We start from the raw sequence: 18,284 nt of genomic DNA, 5'->3' as shown, positions 1-18,284 counted from the left end.
GGTAAAGGCATATTTTTAAACTTAGATCAAAATAAAGCCTTTGCATTAATGAAGATATATATTTTTTCTCCTTCCATCTTTAGAGTTAGTATTATTTGGCTTTGAATGAAGTAAAGTGTTCTTAGCAGGTTTTAATATTTGCCTAATTTAGCAATTACCTAGTATATCAAGGAAGGCTCTTTTTGGTCAGTGCTTGCAAAATAGGTGTCTTGGTTATCATTGCTTAGAACTGGACAAGATCAACTTGAATTTCTTATATAAATTTTTTGTCATTGTTTTCTTATGTCAGTAAAAAGTTAGTCACTGGCAGGGATTTCTTAACCTTCTTGGTAATGCATCTCACCGTATCAGACCTCTTAAATTATTTGTTGACCCCATGCCATTCACTGTTCTTCTCCTTTCTTACTGGTAGATGAGAAGGCCCACCAGAAATTTATGTTCATCCTCTAAAGCACTTGATTGTTGGTTCATACAAAACCCAGGAATCTCAAGCATCCAGAAACTGAAAACTAGCTTTTCCTTGTAGAAGGTCTTAATGGTGGGCTATAAATAGATTGACCATATAATTTAACTTATTTGGTAATACTTTTAAAAGAGAAAGAGGATGCTATTAGTGATTATCCAAGGACAATAAATCTAAACCAGGACTATCTTGGGTAAGCCAGGATTGTATCGTTTTTTTTTTTTTTAATTTTTTATTTTTTATAAACATGTATTTTTATCCCCAGGGGTACAGGTCTGTGAATCGCCAGGTTTACACACTTCACAGCACTCACCAAAGCACATACCCTCCCCAATGTCCATAACCCCACCCCCCTTCTCCGAACCCCCCTCCCCCCAGCAACCCTCAGTTTGCTTTGTGAGATTAAGAGTCACTTATGGGTTGTCTCCCTCCCAATCCCATCTTGTTTCATTTATTCTTCTCCTACCCACTTAAGCCCCCATGTTGCATCACCACTTCCTCATATCAGGGAGATCATATGATAGTTGTCTTTCTCCGCTTACTTATTTCGCTAAGCATGATACGCTCTAGTTCCATCCATGTTGTTGCAAATGGCAAGATTTCATTTCTTTTTGATGGCTGCATAGTATTCCATTGTATATATACCACATCTTCTTGATCCATTCATCTAGGTTCTTTCCATAGTTTGGCTATTGTGGACATTGCTGCTATAAACATTTGGGTGCACGTGCCCCTTCGGATCACTACGTTTGTATCTTTAGGGTAAATACCCAGTAGTGCATTTGCTGGGTCATAGGGCAGTTCTATTTTCAACATTTTGAGGAACCTCCATGCTTTTTCCAGAGTGGTTGCACGAGCTTGCATTCCCACCAACAGTGTAGGAGGGTTCCCCTTTCTCTGCATCCTTGCCAGCATCTGTCATTTCCTGACTTGTTGATTTTAGCCATTCTGACTGGTGTGAGGTGATATCTCATTGTGGTTTTGATTTGTATTTCCCTGATGTTGAGTGATATGGAGCACTTTTTCATGTGTCTGTTGGCCATCTGGATGTCTTCTTTGCAGAAATGTCTGTTCATGTCCTCTGCCCATTTCTTGATTGGATTATTTGTTCTTTGGGTGTTGAGTTTGATAAGTTCTTTATAGATTTTGGACACTAGTCCTTTATCTGATATGTCGTTTGCAAATATCTTCTCCCATTCTGTCAGTTGTCTTTTGATTTTGCTAACTGTTTCCTTTGCTGTGCAAAAGCTTTTGATCTTGATGAAATCCCAATAGTTCATTTTTGCCCTTGCTTCCCTTGCCTTTGGTGATGTTCCTAGGAAGATGTTGCTGCGGCTGAGGTCGAAGAGGTTGCTGCCTGTGTTCTCCTCAAGGATTTTGATGGATTCCTTTCTCACACTGAGGTCCTTCATCCATTTTGAGTCTATTTTTGTGTGTGGTGTAAGGAAATGGTCCAATTTCATTTTTCTGCACGTGGCTGTCCAATTTTCCCAACACCATTTGTTGAAGAGGCTGTCTTTTTTCCATTGGACATTCTTTCCTGCTTTGTCGAAGATAAGTTGACCATAGAGTTGAGGGTTTATTTCTGGGCTCTCTATTCTGTTCCATTGATCTATGTGTCTGTTTTTGTGCCAGTACCATCCTGTCTTGATGATGACAGTTTTGTAATAGAGCTTGAAGTCTGGAATTGTGATGCCACCAACTTTGGCTTTCTTTTTCAATATCCCTTTGGCTATTCGAAGTCTTTTCTGGTTCCATACAAATTGTAGTATTATTTGTTCCATTTCTTTGAAAAAGATGGATGGTACTTTGATAGGAATTGCATTAAATATGTAGATTGCTTTAGGTAGCATAGACATTTTCACAATATTTATTCTTCCAATCCAGGAGCATGGAACATTTTTCCATTTCTTTGTGTCTTCCTCAATTTCTTTCATGAGTACTTTATAGTTTTCTGAGTATAGATTCTTAGCCTCTTTGGTTAGGTTTATTCCTAGGTATCTTATGGTTTGGGGTGCAATTGTAAATGGGATTGACTCCTTTATTTCTCTTTCTTCTGTCTTGTTGTTGGTGTAGAGAAATGTACCTGATTTCTGTGCATTGATTTTATATCCTGACACTTTACTGAATTCCTGTACAAGTTCTAGCAGTTTTGGTGTGGAGTCTTTTTTGGGTTTTCCACATATAGTATCATATCATCTGCGAAGAGTGATAATTTGACTTCTTCTTTGCCGATTTGGATGCCTTTAATTTCCTTTTGTTGTCTGATTGCTGAGGCTAGGACTTCTAGTACTATGTTGAAGGATTGTATCCTTTAAATTATTTTTTAATTAATTAAAATTTTTTACAAATCTTTAAAACTTATTTAAATTATTTTTTAAAAGTTTACTCTCAGGATTGAGGTTTCCATTTTTACTTAAAAGTAAATTATTGTGTTTTTTTTTCCCTTAAAATGTTTTAATTTTACAACAAAATAATACACTGGCAGGCTCATATCTCACATACCCATCCCATTTTGGACTTACTGTCCTTCCTTAACATTATTTTTTTTCTTTTCTCATTCATATTTCCACTTTTGTTCCCCCTCTCCTTACTCTTTCTGCTTCGTTTCTGACTCCGCTTGTGTTCATGTACCTTGATACTCATTCTCACATCTCTTATTTCCGTTTGTGCTTTTCTTTTGCTATGATGCAGCTCTTCTTCTTTTCCCTAACCTCCTGTCACCTTATACTTTTTTTTTAACATGAAAAATTCATGTATTGAAAAACTAAGCACAAAAACCTTATAGTTGGCTAAAATAAGCAATTCACTCTTAAATAATTTTATTTTTTGTAGATGCTATATATAGTCAACTTCTTATCCACCTTACCACCTGATAGGGCATAATAGCATGACAATTTACATATTAAAAATTAATGATTATCTCTCTAATCTTAACCTTGACCTCTTCAAGTATTTTCCCTTTGTCTTTTTTTTAAGTTTTTATTTAAATTCCAGTTATTTAACATGCAGTGTAATACTAGTTTCAAGTATACTATACAGTGATTTAACACTTGCATATAAAACCCAGTGCTCATCACAAGTACACTCCTTAAACCCCATCACCTATTTGACCCATCCTCCACCCACCTCACCTCTGATAACCATCAGTTTGTTCCTTATAGTTGAGAGTCTGCTTCTTTGTTTGCCTCTCTCTCTTTTTTCCCCTTTGCTCATTTGTTTTGTTTCTTGATTTCCACATATGAGTGAAATCATATGGTATTTTTTTCTTTGACTTACTTTGCTTAGCATAATACTCTCTTGCTCCATCCTTGTCTGTCTTTGCAAGTGGCAAGATTTTCATTCTTTTTTATGGCTAAGTAATATTCCTTCATACGTGTGTGTGTGTGTGTGTGTGTGTGTGTGTGTATCCATTCATCCATTAATGGTTCCATAATTTGGCTATTGTAGATAATGTTGCTGTAAACATTGGGGTGTGTGTATCCCTTTGGATTAGTATTTTTGTATTCTTTAGGTAAATACCTTGAGTGCAGTTGCTGGATCTTGGGGTAGTTCATTCTATTTTTAACTTTTTGAGGAAATTCCATACTGTTTTCCAGAGTGGCTGTACCAGTTTGCATTGCTACCAGCAGTGAAAGAGGGTTCCCTTTCTCCACATCCTCACCTTCACCTGTTGTTTCTTGTGTTACTGATTTTAGTCATTTTTAAAGATTTTATTTTTTTATTTGACAGATGTGAGGTAATAGCTCATTGTAGTTTTGATTTGTATTTCCCCAGTGAACAGTGATGTTGAGCATCTTTTCATGTGTCTTTTGGCCATTTTCCCACATTTTGGGAAAAAGTCTATTCATGTCTTCTGCCCATTTTTTAATTGGAATATTTATTTTTGCATGTGTGTTGAATTTTAAAAGTTCTTTATATATTTTAGATACTGACCTTTTAACAGATTTGCCATTTGCAAATATCTGCTCCCAATCTGTAGGCTTTCTTTTAATTTAACTGATTGTTTCCTTCTGTATACAGAAGCTTTTTATTTTGATCAATCCCAGTTGTTTATTTTTGCTTTTGTTTTCCTTGCCTCAGGAGACATATCTAGAAAGAAGTTGCTATGACCGATGTCAAGTTATTGCCTGTTTTTCTTTCTAGGATGTTTATAGTTTCAGGTCTCACATTTAAGTTTTTAATCCATTTTGAATTTATTTTTGTGTTTGATGTAAGAAAGCATGTGTTTGATGTAAGAAAGCAGTTTCATTCTTCTGCATGTTGCGCTCCAGTTTTCCCAACACCGTTTGTTGAAGAGATTGTCTTTCCCATTGGATATTCTTTCCTGCTTTGTCGAGGATTAATTGTTGTGGGTTCATTTCTGGGTTTTCTGTTCTGTTGATCTATGTGCCTATTTTTGTAGCAGTACCATGTTGTTTTGAACACTATAGCTTTGTGTGATATAACATGAAGTCCAGAATTGTGATGCCTCCAGCTTCTCTTTTCTTTTTCAAGTTTGCTTTGGCTATTTGGGGTCTTTGTGATCCCTACAAGTTTTAGGATTGTTTGTTCTAAGTCTGTGAAAATTGCTGGTTCTATTTTGACAGAGATTGCATTAAATGTTGATTTGGGTCGTATAGACATTTCAACAATATTTGTTCTTCTGATCCATGAGCATGGGATATCTTTCGTTTTCTTTGTGTCATCTTCAGTTTCTTTCCTCAGTGTTTTATAGTTTTCAGAGTACAGATCTTTTACATCTTTAGTTAAGTTTATTCTTTTGGTTTTTTGGAGCAATTGTAAATGGGACTGTTTCCTTAATTTCTCTTTCTGCTGCTTCATTATTGGTGCATAAAAATGCTACAGATTGTGGTACCTTGATTTTTTTTATCCTGTGAGTTTACTGAATTCCTTCATTGGTTCTAGCACTTTCTAGTGGAATCTTTTGGGTTTTCTATATGTGCAAATCAAGAAAGTTTATTCTTACTTGCCAATATGGATGCCTTTTATTTCTTTTTGTGGTCTCATTGCTGTGACTAGGACTTCTAGTGCTATGTTAAATACCAGTGGTGAGAGTGGATATCCCTGTCTTGTTCTTCACCATAGGGGAAAAGCTCTCAGTTTTTCCCCATTGAGGATGATATTAGCTGTAAGTTTTTCATATATGGCCTTTATTGTGTTGAGGTATGATCCCTCTAAACCTACTTTATTGAGAGTTTTTTTTTTTATCATGAATGGATATTATACATTGTCACATGCTTTTGTTGCATCTACTGAAATGATCATATGGTTTTTGTTCTTTTATTAATGTAGTGTATCAAATTGATTGATTTGTGAATATTGAACCATACTTGTAACACAGGAATAAATCCCACCTGATCGTGGCGAATTTTTTTTAATGTATTTTTTTTAATGTATTGTTGGATTCAGTTTGCTAGTATTTTATTGAGAATTTTTATGTTCATCAAGGATATTGTCCTGTAGTTCTTTTTTTTATTGGAGTCTTTAGGTGATTTTGGTATCAGAATAAATAGAATGAGTTTGGAAGTTTTCCTTTTTCTGTTCTTTAGGATTTGTGAAATAAAATTTATTCCTTTGTCTTTGCATTTAAAAATGGAAATATATTTAAATGCATTCTTTCATCAGTGATATTACAACACAAAAGTCAATCATTTAAAGCTTAAATTTTTTTATCAGAATTTGCATTGGTTTAAAACTCTGTGTATAGAGATTGAAGACTTGTTTGTTGCTGTTTTGTAAGCACTGCCAATGTACAGAGGTTGTATCACTTTGACTTGTTTTTTAAAGTATGATTAAGTAGATAATCATACTCCATGTCTTGGTGCTGTAATCCCTTCTTGGTTGTTGAAGGTTTGAACAGCTGATATTTGATAATTAAATGGACTTGACCCTTTGTTGGAATTTGCTTATTGGCCTTTTTCCTCTGGTAAGTTTATACTACAGGGATAATTTGATGACTTTCTCCCTCGGTTTTGGATTGTACAGTTTTTTGCTTGTGACATTTACTCTGTGATCAAAGTAAAATTAGGAAATGTATACAAATAGTTTTCAATGCAACTTAAGCTACAAGCATTAGTAACTCTTAGTAATGGTAACTCTTGTTTTCTTTTCTTTACAGACGTATGGTCTGCAGGCTGTGTGTTGGCTGAGCTGTTATTAGGACAACCAATATTTCCAGGGGACAGTGGTGTGGATCAATTGGTGGAAATAATCAAGGTGAGAAGTTTGAATCAGAATTTTTGAATTGCAGGGAGTTTTGTTGTTATTCTGAGAATCCATATCACCCACACCAACGAAAAACTTAAAGAATGGAGAAAGTGATCCAATATCCCATAAAAAGGTCAGCTACAGAGGAATTACAAGAACACAGCCTCTTGGTTTCTAATTGAGTTACTCTTCTGTTATATGATCATATAAAAGGTATCTTAGATATCTGATGCAAAAAACAATTGGATATATCTGTTATTTAAATTACTTAAAAGCCATAAGATCACTAAAATATATAAAAACCAAATAAAAGCACAAGCTTTGTCTATTTTTACTCACTCTGTCCTCTCTGCTCCTAATATTCTGCTGAGCACATGGTGCTTATATTTTTCAATATATAAGTATTTGTAAAATGAAAGAATGTTTACTTGTATAAGCAGACCACTGATAGAAGCAGAATTTTGACTTAGGAATTTAACACAAGTTAATTTATTAGATATTACAAGCACTTTTATTAACAACACCAGACTTAAGATATTATTACCTTGGAATTAATATTGTCTCTTAACAGTAAGGCTGAGGTTTTAATTGATTTTTTAAATGTAATTTTTAAAAGTTCTTAATATTTGAGACCTTAAAGTTCCACCCTCTTAAAAAAAAAAAAAAAATCTAGTGTCTGTATATTTAGACCACTAGATTGCTTCATTCTAAGGTTACAGTTTGTCCAAAGCAAAAACACCTGCTTTCTTTGGGGTTTTAGTCTTGATTTGCTGAATATTTCTTAGAAATGTAAAATTCAAAATCTCCTTAGAAGTCATGTAGTCCAATTCTCCAATCAGTGAAAGAACCGTCTTAGTTATATTCCTGACAGATGGATTTCCAGTGTTTCCTTGAATACTTCCAACATCAAAATACTGCTTTGGGATTCAGTCTGCTCTGTGTCTAAACACCTTGAATTTAGTTTTTCTTTGCTGAACCATAACTTCTCAGTAGCTTTTATCAGTTGTACACAGGACTATGATTCCATTACTTAAAATTCCTTGTACTTCTTCTATAAAAATATGTCACTTTGGTAAGGTGATTTTGCTAAATATTAATGTGCGCAAGTATGGTTAAAAAGATCAGCAAGTGATCAGAAATCTTCCTTACTATCTATATGACTTTCTTATGATTTGGACCTGAGACCTCTGTGGTATTTGTAGTCTTTTGGGGGTAACCATATTTTAGTTTCAAATTAAACTTTAACCTTTGTTCATCAGATTTACTTTCTGATTCCCACACCACACTTAGATCTAATAAGTTCAGATAGTTTGGTCATTTGATTTCCTAAAAGCCCATTCCACATTATTCAAATTAATACTCTAATACAGAGGTTGGCAGACTTTTTCTTTAGAGAGCTAGATAAAATATTTTAGGGTTTAGGAGCTAAAGCACAAACCAAGGAAGGATGTCCTAGAGATATACAAGAGAAAACAAATTTCATTGTGGAAATTTATAATAATTGAGTACAAATTTTTTATAATACACATCTACTAATGAGAAGATTGGAGTTCCTTGGAGCGGGGCTGTAACATTTCTTTTACTTGAGATTCAAAGTTAGTATTCTCTATCATCAAATTGATTGCAAATTATTATCTGTAAAATCAGTCCTTAGTTCATAGGCCCCAAAACAACATGATATTGGGCTGTAGTTTAACCCATACTATGGTGCAACCATTCAGCATTTCTTTTACCCCAGGCTTTTACTTGATGTACTCGAGCTCACCATACTATAATTCTGTGGGCATATTGCTATTCTATTTGTCATTTATGTTCAGCTTATTAGAATTATGTTGCTTTTCTATGGATTATAGTTTAGAACTTTGTGATGATTTATTGTCATTAATTTCAGTTCATACTTGATACAAATGAAATTACTTTCTATCTTATGCTTGCCATCATATCTTATAAACCTTTATATCTAGAGATTTTTGCACCACCACTATTATAGTCCTTTCAATTCAGTTTTCTTCTTGGTTTGTATTTTTTTAATAGTAGAAACTATCGGTTTGTTATTAATGATTTATTATTAATGTTATTAATGATTTAATTCATTTTTATTTAGGGCTTATTTGTTTTAAGTTGTCCATGATGAATTTGTAGTAGTAGGCCAACTCTAAAACGAAATACTCTTTTCATTAATGTGTTATCTTGTCCTCTTGCATTTATATGTGAAGAACATAGTCACAACCCTGCTGTAGTTCTAAGATGACTGTCTATACATGTTTTGAAGGTAATATAAATAAGGGAGTTAGGATCCCAGAGCACTTTGGAATATCCAGCTTCTTGATCTGTTTTAGAGTTTTAAGCATAACTCCCCAGAATAAATGAAATCCCAGTATTAGTTTACCACCCATTTGGTGACCTGAAGTTTATACATTACATTGAGATTAATAGACATTCTGTTGTGTGTGTGAATAGCGTGACTCTAAATCCTATTGCACGGAGGTTAAATAAACATTGTACAGGTTTTGTGTATGTGTTTAATATAGCTTTAAAATCTTGTTGATCCTGTATTTCTGTTCCCTAAATATTTAATATCTCTGATGTTTCACTGAAATAAAAATACATAACTAATTCTAAGGTAGTAACTCTTCTAGTTTTCCTGATCTAAATCGTAAATTAGAAAAGAAGTTGTATAGGTTAGCTTTCAAAGTTCAGTGTTACAAAACACATTTTACATTTTAAACAGATAAGGTCATTATTGCTAATCAGGAGTTCAAGAGTAGATTTGAATTTTACATGAAATGTGGTCTTGTAAGTGCCCAAATCAGTTCTCAGTTTTTTTGAGGTAATAGTAATTAGGGAATCCATAAAAACCTCCTCTTTTCTGCTACTTTCCCTTTAAAATTTCATGGGGATTCCTTTGGAGTATCTGGAGGTAGCTGAACCCCCCTGTAAAATACTCTTCTTTCTGAATCTGAGTTTATGCAAAAAAAATGAATAGTCATTCAGCAGATTTCAAGTGTTTTGTATGTGGTAGACTTGCCTCATTACTTTATAAACTTTCGGCTCAGGTCATGATCCCAGCGTCCTGGGATCGAGTCCCACATCCGGCTCCTTGCTTGGCGGGGAGCCTGCTTCTCCCTCTGCCTCTGCCTGCCACTCTGTCTGCCTGTGCTTGCTCTCGCTTCTCTCTCTATGACAAATAAATAAATTAAAAAAAAATAAAAATAAAATATAAACTTTCTGAGCAGGGACTTTCTTTAAATTGTGTGTCATTATCCAAAGGCACCAGAATAGTTTCCAATAAAGATTTAAATTGAATTAAGCTGCAAGACAGTCATTGTTCATTCATGAATTTGGATTACTTAGGAATTAATAAGTAAAGTTTTGATTGTTGTATATGTTGTTCATTAAATTTTATTGGCTCAAATCTCCATGCCAATAATTTGTAGCATGAGTAATACAGTTTTATAAACTGAGCTTAACTTTGTCTCATTCTAACCAACCTTTTTAATCTCCTCTCTCCCTACCCTCTAATAAGAAGACTTCTGCAAAATATTTAGGACAAATCCAATTATGTTATGGTCAAATAAGTTAAAAGTATAAAGCAGAATGTAATTGAAAGTCTTGAAAAAAATCCTTTCTAAGCATGAAGTACACTTAATTTTCTGAGGTTGATTTCATACGTAGGATTGTTAGATCAGGATTTCATTATGCCAGGGACTTCTTTCAAATAGCAATAATCGTGCCTCGGATAAACCTCATTGGCTACAATACTACCACTGCGCAAAGCTTGCCAGGGACTTCTTAAATAAGATTTATTTTTCTTAAATTCTGCCTTAAAATACTAGTTAAAATAACCTCAAGAAATATCTGACGTGGTTTCAGATATCTGATGAAAAATACAGTATTTGGGGAGACCCTGTACCAGGAGTTTCACAAACATTGGTTCAGTGACATAGGATTGTCCCACGGCATCTCTGTTATCAGTCATAGCAATACAGTTATTTAGAAAAGAGTCTCTGGAAAACTTGGAGAAGGTACCTTTTTAATGACAATAACATTTTTAAAAAAATATAATTATGCTGTATTTTCTATGCTCAGTTCAGAAGACTGAGAGAACACAGGCATGCAAATACAAAGAATAGAACAAAAACAGTCACTATTCTGGAACATCATGAAAAATAACTTCTATAAATATTTTTATATCCTCTTCTGTGCATATATATGTTTAAACAAAAATGACATGAATAATCCATTTCTCACAAGAAGCATATTTTGACTAAGTGATCTTTGAAAATGACTAGATTCTGGTGTATGATTATATTCTGAAGTACATAATTGATATTGAGAAGAATAGCATTATGAAGGTAAAGTGATATATTATTGCCTTGGAAAGAAATTACACGATATATTTGACTTCTCAAAGATTTGATCATTAACTTATATAAATGACATGTACCCCGTATTCCCCAAATGAATTGAAGTTGAAGCACTCTATGAAGCTCTGGACCTGGGAATGCTATAAATTTTACTAACAGTTTATTTTCCGTCTCCAAATTCTAAAATATAAATTTCAAGTAAGTGAATGGAAACTCAGTGCAAAGTTTAATTTCTGGATTAAAGTATCACAAAACCAAAAGTTTGAAAGAAACCAATTTTTTTTGTAGAATTTCAAATTTTAACTTAATTAGTGTTTGTAGAGATATGCCTTTATTTACTATAAATATCTACTTAGGCTTAGTAATAATTTGACCATTGCTTTCTAATGGAAGGGTTTTAGGGCAGAATTAGAGACCCATCTCTTCATGATAGAATTTCAGTAGCTTCCATAAGTTTTAGATTTGGATATATCTCTTACATAAATTATTTGTAGTAAGGCAATTAAAGTTAGTTTATCTTAAAAAACAACTTTTACTAAATTGTTGTTTAATTTCTTTTAGCAATAATTACTCAATTTAGATATCTGCCTAGGTAGCTTTTACATAGGTAAGAGCTAATAATATCTTATCTTAGTAGAAGCTTTATTTAAGAATTTGAAAGTAGGAAACAGTAAGAATCCAAATAATCTTTTGATTTTGTTACTACAGCTAAGTAGGTGGGATTATGATGCCTATCAGCAGAGAAAGATTTAGAAGAAAAAAGATTTAGCAGTGGAGAGTAGAATTAAGGGGAGAGGCAAAAGAGAGGATTTTCAGTTTTTATTGTTCTGTGATGTTGATTTTTTTCAAACAGTCTTATCTTTTAGTGGTCACAGAAACTATGAAAACAAAAATGTTTTCAATTGTTCTGTGCTGGAATCTTTTATTAGCAAACAAATAAAAACATATTAAGAGCCACATTTTATTATAAATGTTTGCCTAAATAATTGTTTTCCTAGTCTTCCAGTTTGATCACTGTTTGTAGTATAATTTAGATAAAGAGATCAGTGATTACTTTGCTTCTCAAAAGTCTACATTTTCAGGTATTGGGAAACTACTGCTAATCACAAAAGCTGCCACTCATTGAGACTTTACTTTGCATCAGGCATTGAGCTAAGCACTAGACATACAGTACTACATTTAGCCCTTAAATTAATCCTAGGAAAATGATGGTGATTACCACCACCACGATATCCGGGAGAGATTGGGTGATTCACCCAATTTACCAATTTACTAAATTTTATAGCTCTGGGAGAAAAATATGGTCCTTATGTCAACTTGATATCTAGAACTGATTGAACCATGTTTATTATATATTATCTATAAACTTTTATTATATATAATGATTAATATTATATATTATATGTATCATATATAAATGTTATCACAAACTAAATGAAAAAAGGCCCTAAATCTTATTATAATGAATATACCAGATCAGTTCAAGATGTCTTTGGATTAGGTCTAATTGTGCTTCATCTAAAGTAATCAAAGTTATAATGGTGGATTTCTTTGCTTTCAAGTACAGCTCAACCTTAACTTTCATTATATTTGTTTAGCAATTGTTTTAGATTTTCATTTATCCTATCCCCCTGTTATGGCTTGTTCAGCACCTGTATGCATCATTCTCCTTTCCTGGCTTAACATTTTTCACTATCAAATAGTCTCTCAGACAGAGCTTTAAGATATTAATTAAGCCAAAAAAAAAAAAAAGATATTAATTAAGCCAGACTTTAATAAGTATAAAAAATATTTATTTTCCCAAGATTTTTGATGGACCCATGATGTATCTTTGCTAACATGCTTATGGAGTTTAATCATATATTACCTGGGGACATTTCTTATATTCTGGAGCTCTTGTGTTGGTAAGAGACCATAGGAACTATATATTAAACTTAATTCTGTCTCTTTTTTCCACTTTCCAGAACATGTAAGTATACCTCATTATACATTATGGTATACACTTTTACTTATAATACATATATTGTTTGTAATTATAAATAAAATATTTGATTGCTTAATTCATTCTCTTATTTAAATTTTTCTATGTTTATTACTGACTGGAACAGCAATTTTTGATAATTTTTGGATCCTGAACCACTTTGAAAATCTGTTTATAGCAATGGACTCTCTTCCAGAAAAATGTATACATACCAGAATTTTATATAGTTTCAGGTGATTCTTGGGCTTTCTGAAGCTTATCCAGGAACTTAGGTTAAATATCTCTATACTAGTACAAGGTACTATGGTTATACTTTTTGGTAACAGTATAGTGAATATTACTTCATCATTTTTTAAAGCAAGTAAGTAAAGGAGTCATTAATTATTTTAATGTAATTGCTCATCTTCATTGTTACATTAAATTTAGTCTTTTCCATAGACCAAAAGAAATTTCAGTTTTAACTTACTACTGTGAAATTTTACTGGTTCTACAATAACTTACTCATACTTGGTTAAATCTCTGTATACTGTAGGTGTGGAAAGTGGTTTTCTGGCAATGTGACCCAGTTCATTTTTTGACTTGAGAATGACATCCATTTGAAATCTTTACTTTCCCCAAATAACAAGTGTGAGATAATTTAATAAGTTGCCAATATATGTTTTATCTAAAGAAATTTTACACACAAATGAAGTTTCATGACATTGTCATCTCAAAAGTAATTTACTGATAGTCATATTTTAGGATCCATGTCAAAACCTTTCATAGGATTACTCATATTGGAATATATGTACCCTTTACTTAGCAATTACACATTCTTTTGCACAGTTGTGCAAAAAGTTGATTCTTTTGTGTATTTGCTTACTCTCAAGACCCTAGTTTAATATATTATTTTTTCTTTGGCATAAAGTATGTAAAGAGGCAGTTGAGAAATGGGTCAGAGTCAGAAATCTGTCAAGTTAACAGCATTCATAATCCAGACTCTAATTTCAAGACCAGTGTTGAGAAATCTCTGCTTCCTTTTTTTAGCAAAAGGTTAGAAATGTTGAGAGCAATGATTCTTAACAGTTGAGCAGTGAAAAAAATATAAAGAAACACTGGAATCTTAGGATCATTTATAGTTTATAAAAGTATACTGAATCCTGTATCATATTTATAAAACAAAATGTTTTGTTTTATTGATACACATGATAGAAAACATGAAAAAAATCACTATAGTGTTAGTGATTCTCAAAGGAAGCAAGAGTTGGGTGATGTGTGAATAAAATATTTACATGTCTTGGGGGCACCTAGGTGCTCAGTTGGTTAATTGTCTGCCCTCTGCTCAGGTCATGATCCCAGGGTCCTGGAATCAAGTCTCACATTGGGCTTCCTGCTCAGCAGGGAGTCTGCTTCTCCCTCTCCTTTTCCCTCTCCCTCTGCCTCTTCTCCAGCTTGCTCTCTTTTGCTCACTCTCTCTCTCAAATAAATAAATAAAATCTTAAATAATAAATTAATTAAATAAATCTTAAAAAAAGATTTTATTTATTTATATGACAGATAAGAGATCACAAGTAGGCAGAGAGGCAGGCAGAGAGAGAGAGAGAGAGGAGGAAGCAGGCTCCCTGCTGAGCAGAGAGCCCAATATGAGGCTCTATCCCAGGACCCTGGGATTAGGACCTGAGCTGAAGGCAGAGGCTTAACCCACTGAGCCACCCAGGTGCCCCAGTAAATAAAATCTTTAAAAAATATATTTACATGTCTCAAAAGGGGGTGTGATATTTTTAAAGTTAGAAAAACAAAGTAGGGTTTTTTCCTAACTATAAAGAGATTCTGATCCCTCCCCCGCACCACCATACCAACTGCCACCCTTTTCCTTTTTTTATTCCTTTGTGAGCATACTACTTTGATTGAGATTCACGTAGGAAAAAAGGTCTTTTTTGACTCCTGTGAATATGTGTTCGCCAAGAATGACTTTTACTTACATTCAAGAGTTTGCTGAATCAAAACAATAGCTACCTTTCTGGGGAGAACGAGAGGACTTGTTTCCAAGTATAAAATTTTATTCAAGAAATAACGAGAGTGAAAGCAGTCTTTAAAAAGAGTAATGAAACTGAAGTAATTGTAATTCCAATTTTAGAAACTTATTATGTGACTGTGGTAATCAAGAGAAGTGCATATACACTTCTTACAGTATTTGGCTGTAAGAAAGAAGGAAATCCTGCCATTTTCAACAACATGGTTGGACTTTAAAGGCATTACCCTAATGGAGATAAGCCTGATAGAGAGAAATAAATACTGCATGGGATCACTTATATGTGAAATCAAAAAAAGAAAAGGAAAGAAAGAAAAAAGTCATAATCATAAAAGAGAGTCGAAAAGTGGTTGCCAAGGGCTGGGGAGTGGGGAGAAATGAGGAAAGGTTGGTAAAAGGTACAGACTTTCAGCTGTGAATAAGCTGTAGTGATCTGATGTATAACATGACAACTATAGTTGATAACACTGCATTATTTAATCAAAATTTTCTAAGGGAGTAGAACTTAAATGTTCTCAAAAAAAAAAAGGATAAAAATGTCTGGTGATGTATGTGTTAAAAAGGTGGTAGAGATCCTTTCACAATGTATTTATACATCAGATCACCAGGATGTACACTTTATATGTCTTATAATTTTGTCAGTCATGCGAAAAAAAGAGAAAGAGAAAAAAGACATAGTGACACAAGCATAGCCCTATAGATCAATGAATTAGAATTGAGAGTCCAGAAATAAACCTTTACATTTAAGGCCATATGACAAGGGTTCCAAGGCAATTCAGTGGGGGAAAGAACAGTCTTTTTAGAGTTTGGAACTAAATATCCATCTGCAAAAGAGTGATGTCGGACTTCTACCTCATACTGTATTATAAAAACTAACTCAAAATGGATCAGAGACCTAAAGGCAAGAGCCACAACTGTAAACTTTTGGAAGGAAATCTTTATGACTTTCAGTTAAAAAGTGATTTCTTAGATATGACACAAACAATAATAGAAAAATACATTCATTGAACTTCAATATTTAAAACTTTTAAAAAAAACATAAAAACCTACAGAATGGGAGAAAATTTTTACAAATCCTATATATTATAAGGTACTTACATTCAGAATATGTTAAGAACTCTTAGAACTCAACAATAAAGACAGTCTGATAAAAAATGAGTCAAAGGTCTGAATAAACATTTCTTTTAAAACATCCAAATGGCCAGGAAGCATAAGAAAAGAGGCTTAACATTCTTAGTCATTAGAGAAATGCAATTCAGTACCATAATAAATACATCACGTTCACTAGGATAGCTAGAATAAAAAGACAAACAATAACTAGTGTTGGGGAGGGTATGGGGAAATTAAAACCCTCACACATTGCTGGTGGGATTGTAGAATGGTGCAAACCAAAAACGGTTTATATAAATATGTTTAAAATATTAATCATAGAATTACCATATGACCCAGCAATTCCATTCATAGGTCTGTACCTCAGAAAATTGAAAACACATGTCCACACAAAAACTTCTACACAGATGTTCAAAGCAACATCATTTATAGCCAAATAGCGGAAACGTTTCAAATGTCCACCATCTGATGAATGAATAAACTGTCAAGCATGAAAGGCCCCATGTTGTGTGATTCCATTTATGTGAAGTGTTCAGAATAAATACATCTGTTTAGATATGTTAGACAGAAAGTAGGTAAGTAGTTGTCAGGAGCTTGGGAGGAATGGGAATGAAAGTGATTGTTCTTGGGTATAGTGTTTCATTTTGCGGTGATGAGCATGTTATAAAATTAGATGACACTGATGGTTGTACACCTCTGGGAATATACTAACAACCACCAAGTTGTATAATTTAAAGGAATAAATTTCATAATATGTGAAATATATCTCAATAAAGATGTTATTTTTTAAAAAGAATGTGGGCATCTATCTGTGGAATTCTTGGTAAGGTAGCTTTGTTTCTACCATATTTTAAGGAAGGCAGTGAACTCTGACCATAATTTTGCTAAGGACTCCAGAAGACTTCTCATATTTATACATCTATTCCCTGGCTCTCAGAAAGAGAGGGGAACAGATCAAGTTAAGTGATAGTTGGTGTAAGGGTGAATGGTGTAAGAGCATAGACACATAAATGGACCCTCCTACACTAGTTCATTCCCCCTAGGCTGAAAACTTGAAATTAGCCAAACCATTTAGTCGTATTCATATAACATGATAACTTGCTGCCCTTTTCAATTAAGTTCTTTTTTTTTAAGATTTTATTTATTTATTTGACAGACAGAGATCACAAGTAGGCAGAGAGACAGGCAGAGAGAGAGGGGGAGGCAGGCTCCCTGCTGAGCAGAGAGCCTGAAGTGGGGTTCGATCCCAGGACCCTGGGATCATGACCCGAGCCGAAGGCAGAGGCTTTAACCCACAGAGCCACCCAGGAGCCCCTTCAATGAAGTTCTAATGAGATTTTTAAAATTCATTCTGCCCTTGTTAGGGCCTTTTTATTCCTTGCCTTCTGGAATTTGGAAGGGAGAAACCACAAAAACAAGAATTTCTTATTCCAAAATTTCAATCAAATATTATAGGGAAGATGTAGAAATTAGATAAAATCTTCATATCTTGAAAGGTATTGTAATGAAATTTTTTTTAAAAGATTTTATTCATGTGGGGCGTCTGGGTGGCTCAGTGGGTTATAACATTGTATCAGTGTTCTGGAAGCAAAAATGAAGTGGTTCCAGTGTCATTAAAATACTGATATTTTGAAATACAGTAGTTCAGTGACATGTTTTACTAGTTTTTAAACCAGAGACATTTGTCAAATTTATGGTATAGGCAGCCAACCTGAGAGTTACACAAACTGAAAAACAGTTATTTTTTGCAAAAAAGAAGTAAAGGTGTTTCATTGTTCAACCATGGTACATATAATCTCTCTGGCCTCTATGTTAATTCAGTTTTTATACACTGATTTAAAAAGTTTCATTATAGGCGTAGCCTTGCATCCCTTTAGTCTTTCATGGTACATGTCACTTTAACTACTACTATTGTTTTTGTTAGGTGCTGGACTAGAACATAGAGGGTTCTTGCTCTCAAGGAGTTCAAAGACTAAAGGGAAGAGAGGAAAAACTGAGGACAATAGAGTAAGGCAGGTATTATCCCAGAAGTCTAGGCAGAGTACAAAGGCAGAAGTATTCTTTTTGGAGGTAGTGCTGTTTGGAAATGCATCATAGGACAGGTAACTTTTGAGCTAAATCTTGAAACATGGAAAGGTACTC

General features: G+C 33.7%; 1 protein-coding gene and 1 pseudogene across 2 annotated transcripts in view; one reads left to right on the top strand and one right to left on the bottom strand.

Annotated features, from left to right (window-relative positions):
- Positions 1–18,284, top strand: part of GSK3B (glycogen synthase kinase 3 beta) — a 221,283-nt gene that overhangs the window by 146,795 nt on the left and 56,204 nt on the right. For both annotated transcript variants that reach the window (XM_044251458.1, XM_044251459.1), the window contains exon 7: positions 6,585–6,682. In XM_044251458.1, coding sequence (XP_044107393.1) covers positions 6,585–6,682 — 98 coding nt within the window. The remainder of the gene's footprint in view (positions 1–6,584; positions 6,683–18,284) is intronic.
- Positions 10,275–10,452, bottom strand: LOC122910904 (annotated as a pseudogene).

This window comes from Neovison vison, chromosome 6 (genome assembly GCF_020171115.1).
Source record: "Neovison vison isolate M4711 chromosome 6, ASM_NN_V1, whole genome shotgun sequence".
NCBI lineage: Eukaryota > Metazoa > Chordata > Mammalia > Carnivora > Mustelidae > Neogale > Neogale vison.
This window is presented reverse-complemented; position numbering and strand designations above follow the sequence as displayed.